The sequence below is a fragment of the Mytilus edulis genome, chromosome 4, assembly GCF_963676685.1.
Source record: "Mytilus edulis chromosome 4, xbMytEdul2.2, whole genome shotgun sequence".
Taxonomy (NCBI): domain Eukaryota; kingdom Metazoa; phylum Mollusca; class Bivalvia; order Mytilida; family Mytilidae; genus Mytilus; species Mytilus edulis.
This window is the reverse complement of record NC_092347.1, coordinates 68,045,267-68,073,144: the sequence shown is the minus strand read 5'-3', so window position 1 is coordinate 68,073,144 and position 27,878 is coordinate 68,045,267. Positions and strand designations below refer to the sequence as shown.

The following is a 27,878-nucleotide window of genomic DNA, read 5'->3' as shown; positions in this document are numbered from 1 at the left end:
ACACCCCTGAAAATAACCTGCTATACAGTATTTTATCTGCCCAAGGCAATAACTCACAAAACTAAATTTAGGGATCTATTCACTAGATATCTTACAAGAAATCCTAAATACCATTTTAGTTTTTCTTTCCATCAGGCATAACTGATGTAACTAGAGGCTCTAAAGTCGCTCACCTATGTCTATTTGTATATTCAACAATCTCCAACATTGTAGACATTAATATAATTCATGACAATATGCTCTGTTTAATTGTTCTGCTTGAATTGCTGATCCTTCATTATTTAGTTGCTATCTTCTTAGTTTTTGCTCAAAACACAAACTAGTGTAAAACAGGATTGTGTATGTGTACACAGTTGCCCCACTTGCACTACTATTTTCTATGTTCATTGGACCATGAAATTGGGGTCAAAATTTTTTGCATTGAAATTAGAAAGATCCTTTCATCTGGTACATGTGTACTAACTTTCAAGTTGACTGGACTTCACTTCCCCAAATACTACCTTGACTAAAAACTTTTAAACTGAAGCGGGACAGACACACTGACCGGAAAACATAATGCTCCCTAGGTGGGGCATATAAAATCTTAAATTAAAGGCAATCACTCTTATAATGAGTGGGTCTACATAACGGCAAAATTTTACTTGTAGATCTTGCCTTTACTGATTATAGAATTAAGAAGTCCATTTTTGGTGTGGCTTGGTATTTAAACATCCTGCTAATGTGCTGTTGTGCTGTGGTAATTTTTTGTTTCTTGTCTTTCATTTTTGCTTATGTGCTTTGTCTATATGCCATCTTGATTTTCTTTGTTGACATAATATTTTTGAAAATATTATATTTGTTTTTCAGTGATTTAGATCATAACATGTTGACTGCTGTACCCCTAATTTTGACATTTTACCTATTATGTGTTTGTTTTGTGACACACATTGTTGTCAATGTAATCAAATTTTATGCAACTGCCATGCCAGCGAGAAGTTTATCTAGCTATAAAACTAGGTTTAATCCACCATTTTCTACATAAGAAAATGCTTGTACCAAGTCAGGAATATGAGCTGTTTTCCAATGGTTTGATGTGTTTGAGCTTTTGCCATTTGTTACAGGACTTTCTGATTTGAATTTTCCTTGTTTCTGTATTTTTGTTGTTTTGCTTTTTCTGATCATTTTTGTGATTTGAAGCGACTATCTATCTATTATAATATTTATCATATGATGCAAATTGCACCCAAAAATTGTGAAAATCATAAGTAAAGGGCAATTACACCAATATAGTCACCGAACCATTTCATTCATAATGTCATTGAAGATCTTGTCTTGCTGATTAATTTTGCTTATATAAGTTTCTATCTGTTTTATCATTTTTTAAGATATAAGGCAAAAACTCATAAAATTGGTAAAAATTGTCTTCAAAGGGCAATAACTCTTATAAGGATACGATTGACAGATTTTACCATGCAGATTTAATTGTAGAACTTATCTAGCTGATCATTTTTGCATTTAAAGTTTCTCTTGATCTATTATAGATTTCAAGACAATGGGCAAAAATAAAATTTGTCATTTAAGGACAATAACTTTTATAAGAAGTTATCTGATAGTTTTACCCTATATGGACAATTGGTAGAACTCAACATTCTCAACAATTTTAATATGTGGGACTGGAAGGAAATGTTTTTTTTTGTTGTTGTTTTTTTCTCTTAAACTATGAAGGCACAAAATATGCTGTAGTTATGCTAGTTGTTTGTTTGAACAATAAATCACAAGGTTAGAATTATTTAATTTAAAATAATAAAATGTCAGAACTTTTACACACAAAAAAATAATGAACACATGGAATAGAATAATAGGTATAAATTAAGAAAGTTTTATTGATGCTCTGGTGTCAATTATTTTAAACTACTACTGTCATCTAATGCTGATCAATCTGACTGTTTGCTTCTCAGAGTTCTCCTGTGGAAATAAAAATATGATTTCCATGAATGCATACATTTTCAGTATTTCTAAAATATATATATATATGCAATATTAGCAGTGTAGAAAAATATAGGAAATATTTGTACGAGGCTGAGAAATGGAGGGAAAAGCAAGGCTTAGTTGAGTAATGGTCACCCTGTTTCTAGCAGAGTACCAATGTTTACTATATGAACAGTATTCATGTTTGTTGTTGATCAAAACCTTCAGAAATATATTAAGACATGGATGAGACCCCCTTTTCATAATTTTGGAGAGTTAGTGCTTTTTATTCTTGTTTTATTTTTTGGTCAATGTTTTCATGATATTTCTGTTTTGTATTTTTGCCAGCAGTTTCTAAGGAAAGCAAGTAGATGATTTAAAATGTTGCAAAATTTCAGAGGTTGTCGTTTTTAGTTTGAACTGTTTTATATTTTGTCATTTCGGAGTCTTTTATAGTTGACAATTGGGTTGGGATTTACTCTTTGTTGAAGGACATTCAATGTCTTATAGCTGTTATTTCCTGTGTCATTTGGTCTCTTGTAGAGGTTTGTTTTATTGGCAATCATGCCACATCTTCTTTTTATACTCTCTCTGGATTTTTTACTTGCAAAAATTTTCATATTGTGCACTGTGTTATAGATTTGTTTTTTTATAACTTTGTTTTATTGAGTAATAATTTAGTCAAATGCCAACCTGTAAGTCAAAACTTACAAAATAACACTTTAAAGATGAATTATCGAACAAAATCTCATCAACAAAGAAACAATTTTGTATCAGATAGAAGTTTTATCATAATGATGCTTTACTTGATTCACAGTTTCTTAGGTAATCCATATTTTATTCTTAGAATTCTAAAATCAATAAAGCTATGAGATCAAAAACACTGTATATCAAATTATACACAATGTTGGATCCTGCCTTAGGTATTATAAATCAGTAAACTCACTATAAAGAGTATACTTCCTACTATTCACAAGTCTTTGAAAGTTTTAAGTTATCTAATTAGTTTTGTTAAACTTACCTTGATCTAGGCTGATTGATTTCTGGTGCCTTGCTATCTTGTTTGCTTCTTGTTGATTTTCCTTTCTTCTCACTGGAAATTTAGAAAAATATTTAAACCATTAAAACAAATAGTAATCAATGTCTTTTAACAAAATAACAATGTACATTCCCCCCCCCCCCCCCCCCCCCCAATATTTTGTTTATTTTTGTACAAAATACAGGTATATGTACAGTGGTTAGATGTGATACTAATAAATATGAGAGCATTTAACTTATTTAAGTATATAAATTAAACTGAAAGGAAACGAAAACAAATTCCTAAAAATAAATTATACTTATCAACATAACATAATAATTCCCACCATAACAAAGCCTCTAACCTCTTCTTTTTTTAAAAGATTATTTTTTCACAACTGTCAGGTCAGATGTGTAAAGAATTTTTAAATAATCTTTTTTAAAAGATTATTTTTTCACAACTGTCAGGTCAGATGTGTAAAGAATTTTTAAATAATCTTTTTTAAAAGATTTTTTTTTTCACAACTGTCAGGTCAGATGTGTAAAGAATTTTTAAATAATCTTTTTTTAAAGATTATTTTTTTCACAACTGTCAGGTCAGATGTGTAAAGAATTTTTAAATAATCTCTTTTAAAAGATTATTTTTTTCACAACTGTCAGGTCAGATGTGTAAAGAATTTTTAAATAATCTTTTTTTAAAGATTATTTTTTCACAACTGTCAGGTCAGATGTGTAAAGAATTTTAAATAATCTTTTTTAAAAGATTATTTTTTTCACAACTGTCAGGTCAGATGTGTAAAGAATTTTTAAATAATTTTTTTTTTAAAGATTATTTTTTCACAACTGTCGGGTCAGATGTGTAAAGAATTTTTAATAATCTTTTTTAAAAGATTATTTTTTTCACAACTGTCAGGTCAGATGTGTAAAGAATTTTTAAATAATCATTACGTAATTGCCATTGCCACATTGAAAATTCTTACTTTGTAACTTCCTCCGTAGCCTTCTTAGTTGGTTTTACAGCTGACCTTGTTCCTCTAGATGGAGATTCAAATACAGTGTCCATATCACTACAATTAAGAGAAAAAGAAATAAAAAAAAATGATAAAATCATTTTTATTTACACAATAATGTCAAGATAAAAATACTAGAGGGTAAATTAAGTATCTCTCTCTTATAATGCCATGATAAAAATACTAAAGAGTAAAATATGATTCTCTCTTCACAAAATGAGACATATTCCAGGCTGCCAGGACACATATATTTGATTTAATACATTCTAGGTAAAGGTTGGTCGCCCCATCTCAATTTAAAACAACAATTATAGCAATATAAGTAAGATTTTATAATCATACCTACAATATCTGTAAAAATATTATCTAAGAATTTCTGCAAACAAGCCAGGTATAGTCACCTACAGGATCAGTATTCATCATAAACACTTATAACATTCTTTGTCATTTTTAAATATAAGATTACATTTTTTAGCACTATATTTCATCTTTACCTTTCATCCAAAACAGTTTCCAGGTCTTTAGTCATTTTCCTTGACGATTTGATCCTATGATGGGAAACCTTAGCAGGGGAACCACTTTCAGAGTCACTAAAAAATAGATACAGGAATAAATAAACAATCTACTTTTCAATTTACTAAATCTGCAAAATTTGAAAAATGTTAGTTCTCATATATATAATAGGAATTTGCTGAACTTCTTTTACATGGCACTTTTATACAACTGTCATGTAGTTAGTGGCTAAATTGCACAAAATGTAATTACAGGTGCTGTGACTGGTAAATAATTGATTTCAACAGCATGTTATCTATTGTAACTTCATGATGTTTATTGGAATCAGTGCCATTGTTGTCTGACCAATCATATGATTTTACACCAAACAAAAAGACTGAAAAACATCAAGGGAAAACAAATTCTCTCTGATATAATATGGGTCATAAATTTTCTCTCTATTTTCAATTGTTAAATTTAAGAAAATAACTGCTTCTCTAAAGTTTGAATGTTGAAAATCTATATTCAATTTAGAGAAATATTGTAAATCTCTGGCAACAGAGCAAGAATTCGCATGTACAGCTTTTTGACATTTATAATAGACTTTTTTTTATATAAATTAGACCGTTGGTTTTCCTGTTTGAATGGTTTTACACTAGTAATTTTGGGCCCTTTATAGCTTGTTGTTTGGTGTGAGCCAAGGTTCCATGTTGAAGGCCGTACATTGACCTATAATGGTTTACTTTTATAAATTGTTATTTGGATGGAGAGTTGTCTCATTGGCACTCACACCACATCTTCCTATATCTATTAAATTTCAACTTAATCTTGACCAATTGCTTTCTGTAAGTTCTATTAAAAGAAAAAATAGTTTACTGCTGTTATAATCTGTTATATTTTTGTTGAACATCAAATATATTTTATTGATAAAAGACCCCATGAAAATCTCATATTCTGCTTGACTGATTTAATATATCTATAAAAATTTCATTTTATTAATATTTCTGATAAACATTTCCATTACTGACTAAAACCCTTATTAAAATCATAAAGACAACTTTCTACCGTACCTGTCTGCTGCTAGTTCTTGTAATGTAATGGAAGGTTTTTTGATAGACCCTTTCTTCCTGGTATTCCTGGTGCTAGACACAATAGAGGAATCTGTGTCATCATCAGTTATTTTACTTGCTGCAGAACGTCTACTACTAGCTGTAGACTTGACAGAATCGTCATCTGAGGTATCTACTGGTTTTCTTCTTGTCGATCTGGACGAAGATTTAACAGATTCCTCACTGTCTGAAATAAGTGTTTTCCTAGTACCCCGGACTGGTCTTTTAATTGATGAATCAGTTGACATTGTATCTTCATCATCCGACACTGAAGGAGTATTTTTGGCTTTTGTTCTGGTACCTTTAGCTGGTACTTTCTTCCTAGTGTTTCTTGGGCTTGATTTCAGAGTTGAATCAGTGGAGGGTAAATCATCATCACCTGCCATTTTCTTTGCACGTCTAATATTTCTGGTGACAGATGTGACAGGAGATTTAGTTGATGTATCTCCTGACACATTTCTATTGCATCTGGTGCTTCTGGTGACAGAGATTACAGATGAGTCGGTTGATGGTATATCATCCTCATCCTCTGATGAGGCATCCTTTTTATTGACCCTTGGTGATTTTACTGATGAACTAGTTGACAGCTCATCATCAGAGAGTATAGATGATGCCTTTCCTCTTGTACTTCTGCCAGTATTTTTCACTGGAGATGGTGATTTCTTGGCTAAACTACTAACTGGTTTAGCAGCATCTTTCTTTTGATCTACTACCCTTCTGCTTCTAACAGAAGCTGGACTCTCTGATGGTTTTTCTTTGCTTTGAATCTTTTTGGCCACTGGAGTTGTGTCTGTGGCTGATGGCTGTCCTTTTGTTGGAGTTATTGTTTTAGGAGATTTACCTCTGGTTGCTCTTTTAACTGGAGGTGTTGCTGTGGTTGGTGTCCCAGTTCTGGTATTAGGTTTGCTCTTTATAGGTGTCATTGTTCTCGGAGAGTTGACTTTTGTTGCAGTCTCTTTCCTTGTTGGAGATTTGCCTTTTTGTGGCGTACCTTTTGAAGGTGTTTCTGATCTGGATGGGGATTTTGCAGATTTCCCTCTTACTGGTGATTTTCCTTTGGTAGGAGTTTGTACTCTTTCAGTAGTTTTCTGGCCTCTTGTGGCTGTTCTGCTTTTACCAATACTTTCTGTTTTTGATGGAGATTTTTTAGCTGGTGCAGGCTTTTTGGGTGATTTACCCTGCAAATGTTTTTCTTCTGTAGCTGCTTTTCTTTTGGTAGGTGTTTTTCCTCTAGCAGGTGATTTCTCAACTCTAGCAGGTGAACTCTTTTTAGATGACTTCCTATGAACTGGGCTATGTTCTTCAGTAGTTGTTTTCCTTTTTGTGGGGGTTCTCCCTCTAGGAGATTTATCTGCTCTAGCTGGAGACTTAGAAGGGGATTCTTTCCTTGCTGGAGATTTCTTAGAAGATGAACTTTTAGGTGATTTGATTTGAATCGGACTTTCTTCATCATCTTTTGTTTTTCTTTTAGTCGGTGTTCTGCCTCTTAATGTAGATTTTTCTGTTTCATTCCCAGAAGAAACAGTTTCAGTGTCATGGTTATCTTCAGAAGATGCAGCATTTCTGCTCTCTACATCTGTAAGTTTAGATGGTTTCATTGTCTTGGTGGTTTGTCCTTTAAGAGGAGTTGCACCTTTGGCTGGTGTTCGTTTAACACTTTTAGATGGTGTTTTTATTCCTATTAACCTGGGTGTATCTGGCTCTTCCTGAATTTCTGGGAACACTGGCAATTCTCTTATATCAGCTTCTAATTCTGATGCATCTAATGACTTAGTTGATGTTATTGATTTTACTGAAAAATAGATCAAAGTTACACTTTAGGAAAGCAAATTGGTAATGAAAATTAAAGCTAATTATCCTTCCAACCTCCATGTCCCTTTTCATAAAATCAATGCCCTCTCTTAGTGATTTTAAATGGGTTTTTTTCATGACTGCCTTTCTTTTAAAGAGTCAAAAGTGTTTTCCCTTTATATTCCTTAAATGTCAAAATTAGTAAGACATATAAATCTTAACCCGAATAATTCAGTTCCTCCCCGTAATCGATCTCTCCTACTTGCGAGGGCCTGAATTCCCAACACGATAAAAACACTTCACGAATCCTGGATTTTGATTGGTGCCCTGTAGTAGAGGTGACCAATCAGCAATTAACTCAATTTTAGCGAAATAGGTAAATCCCGAGCTAATTCCTAATGGTTGATTAAAGATTTTTCATTGTCTATGCATTCAGGCGTTAATGTAGTAAGCGGAATATAACGACTAAATTATTCAGGTTATATAATCCTTACAAGTGAAACACAATATTGAATGATAAAATGTAAGCAGTGTCATAGAAAGTATACACAATATTGAATGATAATATGTAACCAGTGTCATAAGTTTAATAGTTTAAAAAATTTCTGCATAAATTTAATTAATTGTGTATGTGTGTGTGTATTTGATTATAACTTCAAATAAGATAAGTTCACATGGGGAGAAATTTGTTAAACTACATTCCATCATTAATAATATAAATTATCAAAATGCAACAAAACAATTATTTACTTCTCTTTAAAGTTCTTGATTCTTGAAACAAAGATCCTTCCAGTTGTTGGGCTGTGTCATTCAGAGCTGAACGGTCAACTGTTGTGTTGGCATCTCCATCACCTTTCTCTTCGAGGGCTTTACAAATATATAATAGAAATTATCAAAAAGGTACATTTGTACTTTAACATAAAATAAAATTTGCATCCAATACCTAAAAGGACTACAGGAGGAGTTATCTTTAATAGAATTCAAAGGCAGTCAGACTGTAATAAAATTTAGCATACTTATAAAGGAGCTTCTATTACTTTTTCTTGCAGGTGTCAATTTCAAACAAGATTTACAAACAAACATGAGAAAACTGGCATCCCAAACCTAAAAGGAATATTTTCTTTGATCCCAAATCTAAAAGGAATATTTTCTATTATCCCAAATCTAAAAGGAATATTTTCTTTGATCGAATTCAAAGGCAGTCAGACTGCAATAAAATGAATTATACTTATAAAGAAACTTCTATACTTCATTCTGACAGTGTAACAATTTGAAACAAAATTTACCGACAAACATATGAGAAAAATAACAGTTTAAAACTGGACAACAATTGACAGTTATAAACCAAAAATTCCTGTTGGATCAGCTGTACTTAACTGATACCATTTTTTTGTTCATGTTCAATTCCTTTGACTTAAAATGACAAAGGAACAAGAATGTGTCCCCAGTACACGGATGCCCCATCAGCACTATCATTTTCTATGTTTAGTGGACCGTGAAAATGGGGTAAAATCTCTAAATTGGCATTAAAATTAGAAAGATAATGTCATAGGGAACATGTGTACCAAGATTCAAGTCGATTGGACTTCAACTTCATCAACTACCTCAACAAAAAACTTAAACCTGAAGCGGGACAGACGGACGAACGGATAAATTTAAATTACCTTCTGTTTGTTCATCAGTGTTATTATCTTCTTCCATGCTTGGGGATTCCTCAGGAAGCAAAGAATTTACATAAGCTTTGATCTTTTCTACTGTCTTCAGGCATGGATTATCCTTTATAACCTTTAAAATAAAATTGAATATTATAAGCAATACACTTAAAACAGAAAATATAACAAGAAGTATTTCTAACTTCTGTTCTGCATAACCTAACTCAAAATTCAAATTATCATAAACAGGAATTAGTTATCTGATATAAGTATTAGCCCTTAAACTTTTGATTGTTAAGGTTCATTCAACATTTTGAAAAATTCAAAATATCAGCAAACAGGAAGTTGGTGTCGGACAAATTTGAAATGCATTCACACCTTTTAACTTATTACTTTTAAGCTGATGTTGAAATATTTAGTCATTCTTGTCATTCAACTAGAGCATAGGGAAACAATTCAAATAATCAGTGAATAGGGAGGAGTCTGACAGTCCCCCCAAAAATTGCTCACATATAACAAACAACTCCTCACTACCAAGCTGCAGAATCAAACTATGTTCTGCAATTCCAACAAATTGTGTTAAATAAACAAAGAATTGTTGGACAAACAGACAGGTTAAAAGCAGTATTTATAATTACTTTTGATATCTTCTCAGTTAGCACTGCAATCTCTTTAAGGTTAACAACATTATTAGGTGAGAACTCCAGCTGGTTTAAGACTTTGACAAACACCTTCAGAGTATTGGCCTCAGGGTTAGACAGAATTTCATTACATATCGTTATAGCTAAATTATCATGGCCTGGATTCTCCTAAAAATAGAAACAAGTAGTTAGTCCTAAAAATAGAAACAAGTAGTTAATCCTAAAAATAGAAACAAGTAGTTAGTCCTAAAAAGTTATATTACACTAAAATCTATGTAAATTATAAACAGAAGGATTTTGCTGAAAATAGTTTATTATTACAACTTATCACCACATAATTTTTCCTACAATATTCAATGCCATCTTTGTTTATCAAGAAAGAACAGGTGTCACTAAATTTAATTTGTGGTGGATGAATGCCAAAGCTATTTAGAGTGGTCTAAAAAAATAACACTTTATTAATTAATTTGTGTGCATCCTAAGCACTTTTCTGGATTGACCTTCATCCAGAATGCTCAAACCCAAGGATGTATAAGATCTTAAAACATACAACAAATAGAAGTTCTTGACTGGCTATACAGCCCTTGTATGGTCGGTATAAAACAAAGAACTAACTAAAAAGGACAATAAATATAGCCAAATTCATATAAGGTCCACCTTGCATTGGGAAGTTTGATCCATAAACATGAACTTGAATAAGTACCTGTTTTCAATGCAATTGATAATAAAACAACTCAATTTATCCTAATCATTTTGATTCATTTTGCACTTTAATATGTTATCGGTAGATTTGATTTTAGTCCCTTCATTTAATGGAGAAAAAAAAAAAGATAATTATAATACAATTGAGTTTGATTTTTATACATACAGTAGTTTGCTCTTCAGATTTCTGATTTTCCAGAAGCAGTTTTGAGTTTGTCAGTTGTACCAACAATTCAGCGACATTGTCGGGATTGACTTCAGCAAGTGGACTAGATAATGGAGCACTAACTATGGTCTTCAATGTGGGTAGGAAAGCTTCCTCAATCATTTCTTGGTTTGATCTAAAACGAAGAAAAATATTATGATTGGGATGACTCTTTAAATCATATTTTCCACTATTTAGATATTCATATTTCAAAGTAATTTCTGATTTTTTTTTCATTTTAGTCTGTCAATCAATAGTTTACAATATAAAACCTCTAATATCATCTGTAGCCAGTGTATATTTCCCAATGTCCTCAGTTTGACATGAATTTGTTGCTACATTTTTAGAATTTTATAGAGAATGACATAAAACTATCATACATGTATATGGACTAGGACAGAGAGTTGTCTCATTAGCACTCATACCACATTTTCTTAAATCTATAGATTGGTTGATATTCTAGTGCTCTGGTGGTTATGCATATTTTTTACTCTTGTTTGCATTTTAAATTCAATATACACCAATGCATTAACATAAAGTTAATTGAACTTTGTTTGGCCTCTTTATAGAAAAGTGAACAGTTTTCTTTTGTAGCTTTTGGTGTCTCATAATTTTAAACACATAGTTTATTTTCGTAAACATACAATGTAAAAGAAAATTTGTATTCTTTCCTATATAATAAAGATATGAAATCCTCGAAAATAAAAGCAATTCTTCAGCATGCTTAATTTAAATATAGAAATTCATTCAACAAGCACTGCCCCTGCTTTATTGCTTATATTCCATGCTTTACTATTGAGTCTTAAACAGCTTAAATAACCATCATGTAAGTATTGTGTGTAGGGCATTTAACTATATCATTGACGGAGTAATCAAGTATGTTATCTGTATATAAATACCTTCCAGCAAAAGCAAATATTGGCAGGAAAGTTCCAAGGCAATGACGAAGGTGTGTATCATCTTCAGTTACTGGGTTATACCATAACAATAAAAGGTGAGACAGGATCTTTGAAGATACCACTCTTCCTGACAACATAAGTTTAGACATGCCTTCTGCAGCAATAGTACGTAGTTCAGAGTTCTGAAACAGAATTTTTAATTATCTATATACAGGTTTAGATGAACATAGCTACTAAATATGTGAATAATGGTTGGAATTGTTCAGCACTTGATCATGTTAAATATACCACAAAGTTAAACATACAAAATTACTTATTTTTAGTCATGCAATATCCAATTATTTTCTAAAAAATTTGTATTCAATCAACATGATAGGATACAGGCTATATACTATGCTTACCTGTTAAATTCTAATTCTTATATACACCATCAGAAATACTTTTTTTTATTAGACCAACTTTCATGTCAGCAAGAACCATTCTAGTACATTTGTCACAAATTATGTAGGCGTTAGAATGAATAAAAAAATGTTATATATTACAACTTCTCATTGTCAAGATGTTGAACATTGCATTTGTAAATGTAATTTGTAAAGTCATTAGTTGTCATTAGGCCAATTAAAGTTAATTGAAAGATTTTCATCCCTGCACGCCCTCAGAAATAGTCCCCCCAATTTCTTTTTATTTTTAAAAAATTAACGATTTCCGGATTTTGTTCATTTCCGTCACTGGTAATCATCGATAATTTTGTTTCATTCAAAACTTCGAGTAATCAAAACAAAATGAATAAGTCAACATATTCTACTGCTCTACGATGACAACATCATCTACCGAGAATAGAGATTGATTAGGAGTAATACCTGTGTCCAAGAAACGAAAATCACGGTTAGTGACAAATTCCGTGATAAGCAAACCATGGACTTTCCTTTTATTTAGGCTTAAATTAAAATATTGTTTGTTTGCAGTTTACCGACCGACCCTTGAAAATCCTCCCGACTGTGAAAATTTATTGCTTTAAATTTGAAGAATTTTTTTTTTTTAATACTTCTATTGACGCGATCCGGAACTTTGGGTCCTTTCCCGAAATGATTTAAAGTCTGGGTCTATTACGCATTTCAAGTTCGGTTTTTCTTAGCTTCCCGTCAAGCGTTCATGTGACCATTTAATGATAAAGCACATGGTAATTGTTTAAAGGTATCCATGAAGTCACAGAGGAGTACTTTACGCTGTCGTCTCGTGTCAATTTTAAGACAAAGAACAAACAAAAAAGTTTATTAGTAAACTGTTTATACAGATTCAGGCACGTGTAATGATGTGTGATGATATCATTGACGATGATGCAGCGGATATTCACAACTGACACAATAACCATTCTGTCTCAAACAAATCGGGGACAGAATCTGTGGAGCCTGACTTTATGGAACCAATTTCAGCGGTTAAATAATTCGACAGCAGCTTGAAGTATGGCATATTTTCTACAAATCGTTGTGAAGACGACAAAGATGAAACCACTCCTCCGTGACTTAAATCCACAAGCCCCTGTGTTAAATCTTCATGGATATCTGTAAACACGCCTGTACGGAGGAAGGGCTCATTTGAAATGTTAATGGATATAGATCATGCCAAATCAATAAGAAGCAACCCTAACTACACAAAGATGTAGAGAAAATGAATGGTTAGCTTGAAAAATAAATATACTCTCTCTATATTAAATCTATCTTCGATTGCAATGAGTATGCTCCTTTAGGATAAGGGGGGCTGCCCCACTCATTGCAATTATTCTCTTTCTTACAATATTAAATATATCCAAACTGTGTGGCCTGTGTGAATTCAATTAAAACATGTCATTTGAAGCTATGCTGCCAATTTTTGTTATGCATTAAAAACATTTCAGTACAGACCATTTACTTTTAATGGGGTGCTATGGATGTCACCCAAACTTTAGATTTCTTTGGTTTTCATTAAAGCCTGGCAAAAATATAACAGTCGAATGTCTTAATACTTTTTTTTCAAGTTGCCTTTATTTCAGTTGAGGAAGAGTCTATGGTTATTTTTTTTTTTTATTAAAAATACACTCTTTAATAATTGTCATATAAATCTTAAATATCTACATTTTTCTGATGAAAATACTCTACTCATGAAAACATTCTAGTCAAGAAGCATACATGTCTGAATATATTTCTTTAAAACAGTTCTAGTCATAATGACATTCCTTGTTTATAAGTGTTCCAGTATTTAATAATTACTGTCAGTATTATAAAAATTACGATTCCTTATACATGTATATACATGATATAAGCTTATTATTACACTTGCAGATATGAAAAACACGTCACAATAGGGTTTCAAATGAAATTAATTTAAAAAAATAAAATCCTCCCACCCATCCCATTTTTTTCAAAAATTTGGATGAAAATCTACTAATTAATTTTAGTTGGCCTAATGTCAAGTAGTATCTAAGGAGTGTGAGAGAACATTTTTTTTGAGAAACAGACAGACAGACAAAATAAATGTAATAAAGAACTCTCTCCAAGAGTAGAAAAGTTTTTTTTAATTTTTTAAACGATTAAGTAATTTTGTTGATCTTATTTTACTAAAATCCCTTAAATAGGTATACAGAATGTGCACAAAAATCTTAGAAATCATACAAGGCCATCTTGACTTATCATAGGACATAGAAGTGCTGACAGACAAACAGAGTGATAACCTCTTATTACACAGAAAGACTTTAAGAATAATTTGTTTTAATCAAATACCTGGCTATCCAAGAAAGCTGTGAGGAATGCTACCAGTTTTGATGCCTGTTCAGAATTATCAGTTGGTTCCTCATAGAGATCACAACTAGTATTGAGTTGTTCTTCAGTAGGCTTCTTACCAGCATGTTTAATAGCTTCTGTACCATGCATGTGTAACAAATCAATCATCACTTTCAGAGAAGTCACTCTGACACATTCTACGTCAATCTGGGAAGCCTGAAAAAGGAAAGTTCTATCTTCTTGAATTCATGGCAAGAAGGATGAACAGTAAAAGAAAAATTGTAAGGAAATACACTTATAAACATATAATTTTTCTACAGTAATAGAACTTTATCCAAAATTGACAGAAAGAATGCAAGTAATTTGATATTAACCAGAAAACATTGGCCACATTGTGGGTCTGTGACTGAATTGATTTTATAGTATATGTATATATTCTAAGCAAGTTTTATGATATCTGATGAAGTCATGTAGTACATAAGGCGAACAGTTTTCTCAGCTTGCAATAGCTTTTTGTCTGAATTCTCTTCTTTTTTTCCTACTATTAGAGTTTTTTCTGAGTTAACAGAGTGCTCCATTCTGACTCAGATCGACCCATTTTAAATGGAGAACTATGTAAACTTTACTATTGAAGTTAAGTAAGGGAATTAGTTATTTGATTATTTCACTTTTCAAGTCAGAAAACTTATTGATGATTCAACTTGTCAAACTCTTATTTCCACTTGTCTTGGTCAAGTTTTCTGGCCATGAAAACCTTCTGGGTAACCGAATATAGTTAGGTTTGTGAATTTAATTTTGATGCAAAAAAAAAGTAACTCTGTGTGCTCATGGAGAGAGTGGAAATAGGGGGCATAATATCTGAAACTGATAGTTATAAGGAAAGCATATCTGGAAATCCTTTTTTTTTCCAAAATTATTTCCACAATTAAATCAAAAGTAGTAATTGGCCATAACAAACAATGGTTTTCATACCAATTAAAAGTAGCCCATACATTTTTCTTGTTTGGAAGATTGAGAAGCGACACAAAAAAACAAGCCTCCCCATTTAGTATTACAGAAGTTATACAATATTTGATACATTTTTTTTATACCTGCATGAACAGTGGTAGATGTACTAAAACCAGATCTTTATTTAACAGACAACACATCCCTAGTGACCTGACAGCCATGTTTCTTATTCCTGCATCTTCATTCATTATTCCTGGTAATATCTATAATATAAAATTGATATATCTGCAATATAACATTGAACACATTTTAGAGTATTTTCTGAGAAGACATCTTACTTTCAAGTGTGAGAACTTTCTAAAATTTGTTTCATAACAAATTAAAAAAAAAAAAGTGAAGTCAATAAACTGATGACATAAGAATAGTGATTACTTTAGGCCAAGTAAACAATCAATAAACTGATGACATAAGAATAGTGACTACTTTAGGCCAAGTAAACAATCAATAAACTGATGACATAAGAATAGTGACTACTTTAGGCCAAGTAAACAATCAATAAACTGATAACATAAGAATAGTGACTACTTTAGGCCAAGTAAACAATCAATAAACTGATGACATAAGAATAGTGACTACTTTAGGCCAAGTAAACAATCAATAAACTGATGACATAAGAATAGTGACTACTTTAGGCCAAGTAAACAATCAATAAACTGATAACATAAGAATAGTGACTACTTTAGGCCAAGTAAACAATCAATAAACTGATGACATAAGAATAGTGACTACTTTAGGCCAAGTAAACAATCAATAAACTGATGACATAAGAATAGTGACTACTTTAGGCCAAGTAAACAATCAATAAACTGATGACATAAGAATAGTGACTACTTTAGGCCAAGTAAACAATCAATAAACTGATGACATAAGAATAGTGACTACTTTAGGCCAAGTAAACAATCAATAAACTGATGACATAAGAATAGTGACTACTTTAGGCCAAGTAAACAATCAATAAACTGATAACATAAGAATAGTGACTACTTTAGGCCAAGTAAACAATCAATAAACTGATGACATAAGAATAGTGACTACTTTAGGCCAAGTAAACAATCAATAAACTGATAACATAAGAATAGTGACTACTTTAGGCCAAGTAAACAATCAATAAACTGACAACTTTGGGTCTTGTGCATAATATCAATGAGTCTTAATCTAGCGTTAAACATACCAAAGTCTCTATCAAAGTTTGAAGAGTTGGGTTCAGTGTCTTCAGTGGCAATGCTTCTAACATCTCAGCTACAATGGCCTGACATTTCAGTAATGTTGCAACATCAGTCTACAAATAAAACATTGGACTATCATCAGTATCATATATTATAGTATTATAGTATTAGAAGTAGTCATTTCATGATTTCTTGAATTAAATCTTTGAGAGATGTTTCACTGTCATATTTTTCTAGTACCTTATAATGATTTTACTTAATAGATCAAAGTAAAGCATGGGGAACATTTTTGTTATTATTTCTTAATTTTAAAATAAGCATAACATAACATAATATGAATGCCTTGCAAAATTTTCCTACTGTACAGTACACTCTTGTTCCAAATTGATAATTATTCTCTGTGAAATACCTTTTCTGATTTGACTTCTTCTGTCTGTGGTTCATTATCTTTCAAAACCTTATCCCTTTCTTCATCAAGACCTTTGATTGACTCTTTGATCTCTGCAGCTTTGGAGAAATCTTGACTGCGGATACTCTCATCCATATCTTCCTTTAACTGATTGATTTTAACCCTAATACCAGCAATCTGTTATCCAAAAGAATAATAATCAGAATGATTCATTAGTGTGTTTACTATAAAGCTATAGATATCTTTATGTTTAACTGTAATTATAGACAAACAAGAATGTGTCCTGAGTACACGAATCCCCAATCCGCACTATCATTTTCTATGTTCAGTGGACTATAGAATGGAATAAAATCTCTAATTTGGCAGTAATATTAGAAAGATCATATCATAGGGAACATGTGTACTAAGTTTCAAGTTGATCAGACTTCAACTTTATCATTAACTACCTCGACCAAAAACTTTAACCTGAAGCGGGACAGACGAACGGACGGATGAACTAACTGACGCACAGACCAGAAAACATAATGCCCATAAATGGGGCATAATAAATGGGGAAATTTACTGTAGATAGCAATAACACTGAAATACAACTTCATCCCATTCCTTAAGGTCATTTGAAAAAGAAAAAAATCAGGAGTTGTACACTGCCATTAGATTAAAAGGATTCTGTAAAAATAGGTCACTTATATCTTCTTATTTTTTTGAATTATTGGTGATGACATTCTAACAAAATATGTGTCAGAAAAATAACAATTTTGTTATTTTAATAAATTGGTGAGAGAAAAAAATTACTAACGGCTTGACACTGATTTTTTGATTTCACAGTATCCTATTGGTGTAAACAATAAATATTTTGATGTGTCATTTCTTTAAATGTTTAATTACTTACTTAATTACTTGTACTGCATTGTTTTTAATAGTTCAAATAACTTTTTTTCTACTTGATACAATGATCGTCATTCTTGCACAAACAAAGACAAAACAAATGTTGTCATAACAGAAGCATCGGAAAGATTAAGTATTCTACCTTCAGGTCATTCTGTCGTCTCATTTCCTCGTTGACGTCTTTCTCCACAGTAGTGATTGGTTCACGGATATCTGATATGGTCACTGCCATTTGGTTCACCAAACTATCAGAATAATCTTTTATCTCACACAGTCGAGGAATGATAAATTTTACAAGATTGAAGGCTACATGATCTGCAGTTAACATTGAACTCAATAAGTTCTCCATTGCTTTTCTAAAATGTTGAAAAGAACATAATGAATAAATATCTTAAATATTGTTTTTTTTATTGACTTATAAAATTTAATAAACCCCTCCTTATCAATAGCATTTTTTGAATCAGTCTTCATCCCATAAAATTGAAACAGCCATATGACTCAATTTCAAAAAGATAAGTATTTGTATTAAAACCATATTTTTTCTAAATTTTTCGTTAATTTTTTTTTTAAAACAAAATCATTTCTATTTTCAAAAAAGATGGTGATTAAGTGACAGTTTAAAAAATACATAAATGTGTGAATCAATTTCATACAAGTGAGTAATTCTATAAAATTTGATAAAAATTTAATTTGTACCGATTAGTTGCATAAAACTAAAAAGTACAAAATCTTATGCTGTAAATGTTCCTAGTGGGTTATCCCCATGCCATATTTTATGCTGTAAATGTTACTAGTGGGTTATCCCCATGCCATATTTTATGCTGTAAATGTTACTAGTGGGTTATCCCCATGCCATATTTTATGCTGTAAATGTTCCTAGTGGGTTATCACCATGCCATATTTTAAATCTTATTCATTAATATACTTAGGGACGACATCAAAAGTTCAATGTAGGATAAAAAACTTAATTCACATAGTTTTTCACTGACCCCACCCCCACCACCTCTTAACTTAATTTGGGAAAAATTGATTTACCAATAGGGATATATGTATAAATCAATTTTAGATATATACAAAACTTGCAGAATTTTAAACCCCCACCCCCAAACTATTTGATTTAAGTTTTTTATCCTACATCGATCTTTTGATGTTGTCCCTTACCTGGACACTGTATCTGCTAAATCCATGTAAACAGTAATAGCTAACAGTTGTTGTATAACAAACTGTTTTTGTAACTGTATATCAATATCATCACAGCCTTTCAAGGTATCAACATATCTAGAAATTAGAATAACACCATTATAAACATACAATGTACCATTATGAATATTCAATCTCTTATCCATTTGTTCTTGTATGTGTGTTCTATGTCTCATTATTGTAGATGTTAAATTATAATATCTTTTGTGAATTTGTTTTTTCACATGATGGAAAAATGTACATCTACCTATCTAGCTGAGGACCACCTCTGGGTGAGGGATTTTCTCGCTGCGTTGAAGACCCATTGGTGGCCTTCAGTTGTTGTCTGTTCTTTGGTTGGGTTGTTGTCTCTCTGACAGATTCTGCATTTCCATCCTCAATTTTATTAAACAACTCTCATATGCATGTTGTATAATACTATGAACAATTTTAATACATTTGTTTATGATTCATTTATTTTCTAGAGGATAGTGACTGAAGCCTGACACAGGATATCAAAATGTTCAAGTAAATAAATGAATTGTGGTGCAATTTTTTTTCATCCCAAAACTTTTAGGGAGGATGGAAAGGATTTTTTGACAATGACTTAAATTTAAACAGCTCAGTAACCTTTCTTGAACACAACACACCTTCTATTAGTGACAAAAAATCATGGTAAATTTCAACAAACCAAGTTCAGAAGAATTTTTAAGTTAGAGATCTCAACATATGCAAAGGGCAGACAAATTTGAAAAAGTACAGACTGTAATTTTCACTGTGGAATTTTTTAATGTATGCATTATTCTTTCCAGTAGTGTTAAATATTTATATTCACGGACGACAAAATGATTACTATTAAGTTTTTAAATGATTATAGCTAATGATAAACAAATTTCTATCAAATTTCAAATTGAATATAATATTTTTTCACTCACTCCTTGATATAGTTTGAAAATTCCAAACAATTTGGTAGAACTTTTTCTAAATCAGCATCAAAATCTGTTCCAAGACCATGAATGTGTTTACACAACATATTCCAATACATTACACTTTCTGCATTCAACTTCTCTTGTGGTATCAACACCCTGAATATTACAAAAACATAACAAATAAATATTAGGTCGGAAGTATAGTCTTGGTATTATCTAAAACATTCAGTCAACAAATAAGTCTTAAATTAATACTGGTGCAAGTTTAATACAGGTGAAATTAATAAAAATTAATCTAGTTAAAAATGGGCATAACTCAAGAATGGTAAATGATTAACAAAAAAAAAATTGAACTCTGTCTACGTGTTGTGGTCCTTAGCATTGTGTATGCGTTTCATAAAATTTAGATGAGACAAACTTAAGTTAGAATGTGGAAATTAAAATTCAAGAGAAAAAGAGGCAGAACTCTAAAATGATAAGTGACTCATGCCCAAATTCAAACTCTGTCTGCGAATTTTGGTTCTTACCATTGTGTGTGTTTCATAACTTTTAAAGTAAGAGTTCAGAAATGAAATTGGGATGAACAGACAGAAAAACAAACGGAAGGATAGTCAAGGGTAACACTTACTTTTCATTCAAGATATCAAAGTTTTTAATTAATTCTGCAGTTGATGTGTGCTTGAACAATGTGTTGAGAACTAATTCACATGTGCCAGTGGCATACTCTACATCCAGTGCACCAAGGAGCTCCAAAACATTGCCACCAAATGTTCTTAGCCAAGCCTGCAGTAGTTTGGAAGAGCAAGCTTCTTTTACACTCTCTATAGTAAAAGGTAGAATATAAAGAACAAAAAAAAATTATATATACATAATATGCTATGCAATTGTCATTAATAGTGATGTAAAAATATTACTCATCTCTGTTATAATATGATATGTTACAATGTTACAGAGAGCAAAGTAAGTATTCAAATTTGGCAGCTCAGATTATTTCTAAAGTTACTGTATTTAATAGATATCCATATCATCCTATTTACAAATATATGACTCTTTACAAATGGTTGAAATTTTAGCAACAATTTTTATAAAAATCATATTCATTTATGTCTATGCTTTCTTATAATGTAAGTAGTAGTAGATGATAAGCCACCATCAAATTCTAATAATACTTTAATGATCAAACAAAGCCTGTCCTAATTTTTTAATGAAAGCTTAATTTTTTTAAAAAGTCTTCTTCTTTTTTATGCATGGTCAAAATTAATTTAATTACAGTTTTATTTTTTGTGATTGAAACAAAATACCAACCAACTCTATCTGTGAGACCCTCTTGTAAAAGTCTTTCTCTGTTAGCTATGGACAAAGCCTTGATATGAACTTTTTCACCCAATACATTATAAGCTGTCTTTCTAACTGTGTCTTTAACATCTCTTGTTTTCTCTAGTATAGCTGGCAGAGTTTTAGGTGAAGGCGCTATACAGGACATCACAGCACGTCTTACTTCTGGGTTAGGATCTGACTGGATTAAAAACAAGTATGCTGAAATACAATAGTAATAAAATTGAGAATGGAAATGGGTAATATGTCAAAGAGACAACAACCTGACCAAAGAGCAGATAACAGCCAAAGTAATGCACAATTACATCTTCTCTATTTTGTTTTGAAAGGGTAAATCAAGATTTTAGCAAAAGTAATTACACCGTTAATTTTTGATGTCTACTTCTAAAAGTGATAATATTGATAATATATCAAAATAAGTGTGTAGTCCCCATTTTTGGCAACCTTTACCAGTGTATTGCTGAATTGCAACAATATACATGAAATGAGAATATTAATAAATCACTTGTTATCAAAATTTTACCTTTAATAACTGGACAATTTTCATCCTTAGGATCCTGAAGTCTAGCCAACGCCATAACTGCATGAAACCTAACAACAGGTTCTTTATCACGTAATCGTTCAAGCATGCACTGATAGATCTTGTCATATAGGTCATCATCAATCTGGGCATCATCTCCAAGATTGTTCAAAATTTTGTTGATCAGCTGACAGCATCTGAATCGTACTGCTCTTGAATTGACATTATGTGACTGAAAATATAAGTGTGAGATAATTAAAATGTCTTCAAAGATGTTACTTGAAGGATTCAATAGCATGGAAGTTTTAATATATGATAAGACGATTTAATTGGTGCAGTCATGACTGTTTTAATATTCATTCTTTTCAAAATCATTTTAATGAAAATTGGCAAACTGTTTGGCCCTTCATGCTATTTTTTCACTTCTTAAAAAAATTGCCCCTTTTCAAATTCTAAACTTCAATATCTGATGGGTTCTTTTGGAGAAAATAAATAAAAATTTTGGTCTTATCATCACTGCAACATTTCTGTTTAAATCATAGATTAAATGAATAAAAGTAATTGTAGCTATCCAGTACCCAAAAATAAGAATTCACAGAAAAATACATCAGTTAGATGGTGTGTTAATGCAGACATAACCAGTAAAGTTACCTTTAAAAGAAATTCAAACATGTTTAACAATAATCTGTTCTGTGATACTTCATCCAGTAAAGAGTCATCCTTATCAGTACCAGGCACTTCAGGATCAGGATTAACAGAGGTCACAAACTTGGCAATAAAATCTATTGTCCTCTCTACAACAGGCTCACGTTGAAATACAATCATAGGATACTTCAGATAGTGATTAAAATCTGACCAAAATTTGGAAAACTCAGTCTAAAATGTAAAAAAATAATATTCAATAAAGATGTAGATACATGTTGTTTTTGCTAAATGGTACCATACATGTATATATTTCAGAAATATAAATGCATTTCACTACAATCATATATTTCAGAAATATACATGAATTACACTACAATCATATTTTTCAACTAACTTTATAGTTCTTCTTTCTGCCTAAAAAAGGGGCCTGCAATATTGATATTAAGGATTTCATGTGCATACATGTATATGTTGTGTACAAGTTGCGATTTTGTACAGGTTATAACATGTACAAAAATATTGTACATATTATAACTTGTATAATGCAAAAATACAAGTTATAACATGTACAAAAGTACCTCGTACATGTTATAACCTGTACAAAATATTGCTTAAAAATGGTTTTAACTTGTACAAAATCGAAAAATAAGGATATGTTTCTATTATCGCAACAGATGTTATTAACCTCAATAATATTTTCATAACGTTTTTATTATTCCTTCATGTTAGTGTGTTTTGTCCTTTTTTGATACAGTTAATGTCCAGTGGTCGGTATTACGAAGCATTCCTAAGACTTGTCATAAGATATATCTTAGGACATGTCTTATGATCCTCTTATGACTATCTATGGACATATCTTTATTTGATGAATTATAATTGTGAGTGTCCACTTTGAGGGCAATAGTAAAATACTTTCATTCTAGTTCACACTAAAAGACATAAGAGGATAGCCAGGACAGATGTGTATACAAATAAAATTGGGAATGGAAATGGGGTATGTGTCTAACAGACAACAACCAGACCATGGAGCAGACGACATCCAAAGAACACAAATACATGCTTTCAAAGTAGAGGATATATATTTAAAACATCAAAATGACATTCGCCTCATGCAATGATCTTATAGTTTATATAAAAAAAAAATTATAAATTTACATAAGTCATGCTGAAGGCCAAAAATGTTGAAGAGTAGATCCAAAGATATTGATAATGAAGCGTGGTCCAATGAAAACTATTTCAGCTCTCTCTTGCTTTTACAGAGTAAGCATATAAGACATTGTTTTAGTCTTTGCATGCTTTAAAACAAGAGGGAGGAGTATTACCCAAAATTTTTAGTCATCGTTCTTAAAATTTTTGGAAGAATTTAGTTACTAGTATTTAATGTAATTGTCATTGAGGAAATGCAAGCTTTTAGTAAATAGTGTCACTTATTTAAGCCATGATGGACTACATAAAAATACAATTACATGAAAACACATTTTGCCAACATAAGTCATGAAACATATATTTCTGAAACTTTGTGATCATTGTCCTCTAAAGAAAAAGACACGTTCTGGCCTATTTATTGTTGTTCTTTATGCATTGGTGAATTTAAATGTATATTTTACTTCATTAAGATTTACCTTAAATTTTGTACAAGTTAAAACCATTTTTAAGCAATATTTTGTACAGGTTATAACATGTATGAGGTACTTTTGTACATGTTATAACCTGTACAAAATCGCAACTTGTACACGACATATATATATTTCATGTATATTTTAAGAATACACCTTATTGCTATCAGCCTTATCGGCCGGCTGACCTGGCCGCTTGAACTTTTGATGCATACAACAATCACTTTTCCATTGTGGCGTCAGGTATTTTGTTTTATGACGTCAAAATTTTACCGGAACCTGTGTGATATCCAGTAATGGCGGACAAATAGCGATAAGGTGTATTATGACAAGACAAAGCTTCAATGTAGTTTCATTTTTTTAAAAGATTTTTAAGACATCAGGACAAGCCAAATTTTGTTTGTATTGGGAACATGGGGAAGTTGGATTTAAATAATTATACTTCCCAAAGGGTGGTTGTCTAGAACACATGCAAACAATTGATAGCTATTTTGCTGGGAAAGCCCTTATAAACATGAACAAATGTATTGGTCAATGTAATATGCATGTACATAGAACATAATTTTGCATTGCTGAAAACAAGATATGATACCTTTCAGCTATCTCAGTTTTTAATAACATTTTTTAAAATGAATGCTCTGTTATTTATTTTGTCTTTTAAATTATTGATTGTTCTGCACAAGAGGATAGCATTAAAAAAAGGTCACCCACAATAAGTTAGCTTGCATTTGGCTACCACAAGATAATCAATAATAACATGAAGTATAATATATCCAAATAACAGGCTAAAGAAAAGGCACAATTCAAATTCTAAAGTGTGTTGTATTATTGTAGTCTTTTGTTTTTATATTTTTATTGAGCTTACCTTGTCATACAATTTTTCCATATATTTCAATAGGTTACTATGACTTTTCATACTGTTCTGGCACTGTTCAAACACTTCTTTCATTGTTGGCTGCTTCATGTTGGCCTAAATAAATTTGAAATTGTTACAAAGGGAAAAAATGCAGTTCATTGACAATAAGAAATTAGTCAAAATTTTCAGGTCCAACTGATATGATTTATAAATGAGAGGAACTTGATCTGAGCTGAGGAAATAAGCGGTACCTTGAATGACCGAATAACACTGTTATTATCAGATTAACACCTGAAATTTTAATATTAGCACATATTGGTGACTTTTAAACATTGATTATTAAATAATTTATAACTAATAAAAAATGATTTACAGCAGGGTTTGAAATTAGCAGGGGCCCTCTCGCCAATGGCCCCTAAAATTTGGTGTGGGCTACTTAAATTTCTGCTTTTCTTGTACAAGACTATATACATGTATGTGGTCTACACAATTTAAGCTGTGGGCTACCAATGCCAAAGGCTGAAGTTCAATCCCTGTACAGTGAGCAGTCAAGTTTATAAAGATCATTATAAATATAGTGTGTATATCCAACATAGTGACCATTGTGATTTTCTTGTTCGCCATGTTGGATGTACACACTATATTTATAATGACAGTGTTCTGGGATTTTTATACGACTCGGACATTTTTGTTTTGCCAAGGAGAAGTTGAGAAAGGGGGAATTCGTAATAATTTGACTACTGACCGTAATAGCGTACTTTTGATTGCAAAATCGTTAATATTACGGAAAAATCGTAATGGTTGCATCTACATGTATGTGATATTGGAAGAAGATACATGTAGTTGTTTATGTTATTATTGACATCTTTGCAGATTTGGGGTTTAATAGATGAAATTCGCATCAAAATAGAGGCAAATGACTAGTCCAAATAATAATGACGTCCCAGAAAAAATTAAAATAGCCTTGCCAGACGTCATAATATTTGGACTAGCAAATGACATGAAATGTATGATTTTTGAAATATGCCAATGTCATAATCTGTCAATGTGTATAAATTTTATTAACTAGGTCAAGCCGTGGCTTAAAATTCTCCTTGAATGATACAACACCAAACCAGTGTGTTGGCATTGAGAGCAAATTGTGTGGTGTAAACACGGCCATATTCAGAAAATATTTGAATTTTCCGTATTTTAGTTTTTACAGGCTATAACATTTTTACAGATTTATGTCCTGAAAACCTGGATATAATAAAATTCTTTAATGATTGATCATAATTAATAAGTGAATGTCCATAATAACAGGTGTAGTTGGCTTTGTTTACCTTTTCCTGCTTTCAAAATTTTGAAAATAAAATGAGCGCCAACAAAACTACTTCCGGTTCAAATTAAAAATTATTACCTATAAAAGACTCTGATCCCGGACACGAACCCCAAATCAACTAAAGACTAAAGACTAACTACTGGGATTATAAAATTCGCTTTAAATACTATATTCTGAATAAATGAACAGTAAGCAGAGATAGTGATTGTTGCTTTAAATATGTTGATAATAGGGACACAGGACGTTTGTCCTTTTTTTATTATCTGTAACAAGATAGGACATTTGCGCTCCAAACACTAACGCAACGGTACCCAAATTGCACCGAGTACCCATTAAATTAAACAAAAGCTCTGTTATTCGACCTTTGACGATGCGAATTTAAGCATGGATGCAATTTGGGTACTCCTCATTACACAATCATTGATGGTTTGAAGGTCAGTTTAGACCAATTTTCCTATGATTTCATATGGATTCAAAATTAATTTGGTGAAACCATATAGTAAATAATGATACATCTTCAAAATAAACACATAATGAAAACTTTTGTCTGAAACATAAATAAACGTAGGTTAAACAACTGTCATAATAGGTGCAATTTGGGTACCCTCACGTTATGGACATTTGCGCTTTAAATTTTTATACACAAATATTAAATTGACCGGAGTGACATTTGAGCTTTTTTCTTACAGATGTCTACGAATCATTTTAATGAATTAACTTATATTTGTGTTAAGTTAGTTTACTTTGACATAGACTTAAACATTGAATTTAAAGTTATAGACTAGTTAGTAAAGGATTTTTTTTTTATGTCACGATGGATTTTTATCGTTGAATAACAGTCGGCAAGTTACAATCAGCCAAAAGTTGAAAAAGAGAAACTAGAAGATGTTTATGAAATGTGGACGAAATTCGTTCAAGAAAAAAAAATGACGCAAAATCGTGCATTCTGAGCGTTTCCCAGACTGTACGTTTCTTACTCTGAAAAGCTATCAATTTTTAGCTATTTTTCGACAATATTCTGGTCTCAAAGCAAGCTATATAAATTCAATGTGATTTAAGACTTTTAGGTTTTAGGGACAACATCAAAAGACCGATATGTAGGATAAGGCAAAAATCGTTATGCTCAAAATCATTAATACGGTGATTACCGAATCTGTCTGTTCTTGTCTTGTATTGTATTTAGACTTTGGTGATTTTTTCTGACTGAATTTGAATATATAGTGACAGTGAAGTACTATATAGTATTACTTTAAATACCGCATAAGTCGACACTATATAGGGACCATCTTGATCTTGTTTTATGGTATTAATGATTCTTTCATGTTGAAGACCCTCCAGCGACTATCAAGATGAAGAACAGGAATAAAATTAAAACCCTGACCATTGATAATTTGTATTTTTTCTATTTACTAGTATTGGGTTTGTGTTCGATTAAGTCCCATGCAAGTTTACTCAATACTCCTTTAGTTTCTATTACCGTATAAAGAGTCTGAACACGACTTAATGCAAGTTTAATCCTTCAATGTAAAAGGTCATATATTGCAATACATTGTTTTTTTCAAATGATTTGATACCAGAGCTAATTTCAAATATTCTCACAATTTAATGTAGTTTTTTTAATTAGACGAAAGGTATAATAAACTCAAGTTTAAACCAAAATTACTAGATTTACAAATGAAAATCAATACTTAGACTATAGTCATAAAGTAGGACAATAAATAATCAGAAAAAGCCGGGTAACTACAAACAATAGACCATCAACACTGAAAACTTAAAGTAATTTAGAAA

At 31.4% G+C, this 27,878-nt stretch overlaps 1 protein-coding gene across 1 annotated transcript; it reads right to left on the bottom strand.

Moving 5' to 3' along the window:
* Positions 1-1,751: 1,751 nt before the first annotated feature.
* Positions 1,752-26,172, bottom strand: LOC139520309 (condensin complex subunit 3-like). Its single transcript, XM_071312841.1, has 23 exons — positions 26,092-26,172; positions 24,779-24,883; positions 22,304-22,528; positions 21,656-21,884; positions 21,103-21,333; positions 20,426-20,618; positions 19,804-19,953; positions 18,851-18,967; positions 17,832-18,045; positions 16,805-16,981; positions 16,401-16,508; positions 15,313-15,432; positions 14,222-14,437; positions 11,466-11,647; positions 10,528-10,702; positions 9,657-9,827; positions 9,031-9,151; positions 8,117-8,233; positions 5,537-7,367; positions 4,469-4,564; positions 3,945-4,031; positions 2,969-3,040; positions 1,752-1,944 (listed from the first exon to the last, which is right to left on the bottom strand). The coding sequence occupies exons 2-23, from the start codon at positions 24,875-24,877 to the stop codon at positions 1,914-1,916; spliced, it is 4,962 nt and encodes a 1,653-aa protein (XP_071168942.1). The 5' UTR covers positions 24,878-24,883; positions 26,092-26,172; the 3' UTR covers positions 1,752-1,913.
* Positions 26,173-27,878: the final 1,706 nt, after the last annotated feature.

What these genes read in the sequence shown, in the direction of transcription:
- LOC139520309 (XM_071312841.1), bottom strand. Translation starts at nt 24,877, where the DNA reads ATGAAGCAGCCAACAATGAAAGAAGTGTTTGAACAGTGCCAGAACAGT. An exon ending in ATCTACCACTGTTCATGCAG is followed by an intron (nt 14,438 to 15,312) that starts GTATAAAAAAAA and finishes TTCCTTTTTCAG; the next exon opens with GCTTCCCAGATTGACGTAGA. An exon ending in ATCAATCAGCCTAGATCAAG is followed by an intron (nt 1,945 to 2,968) that starts GTAAGTTTAACA and finishes TTATTTCCACAG; the next exon opens with GAGAACTCTGAGAAGCAAAC.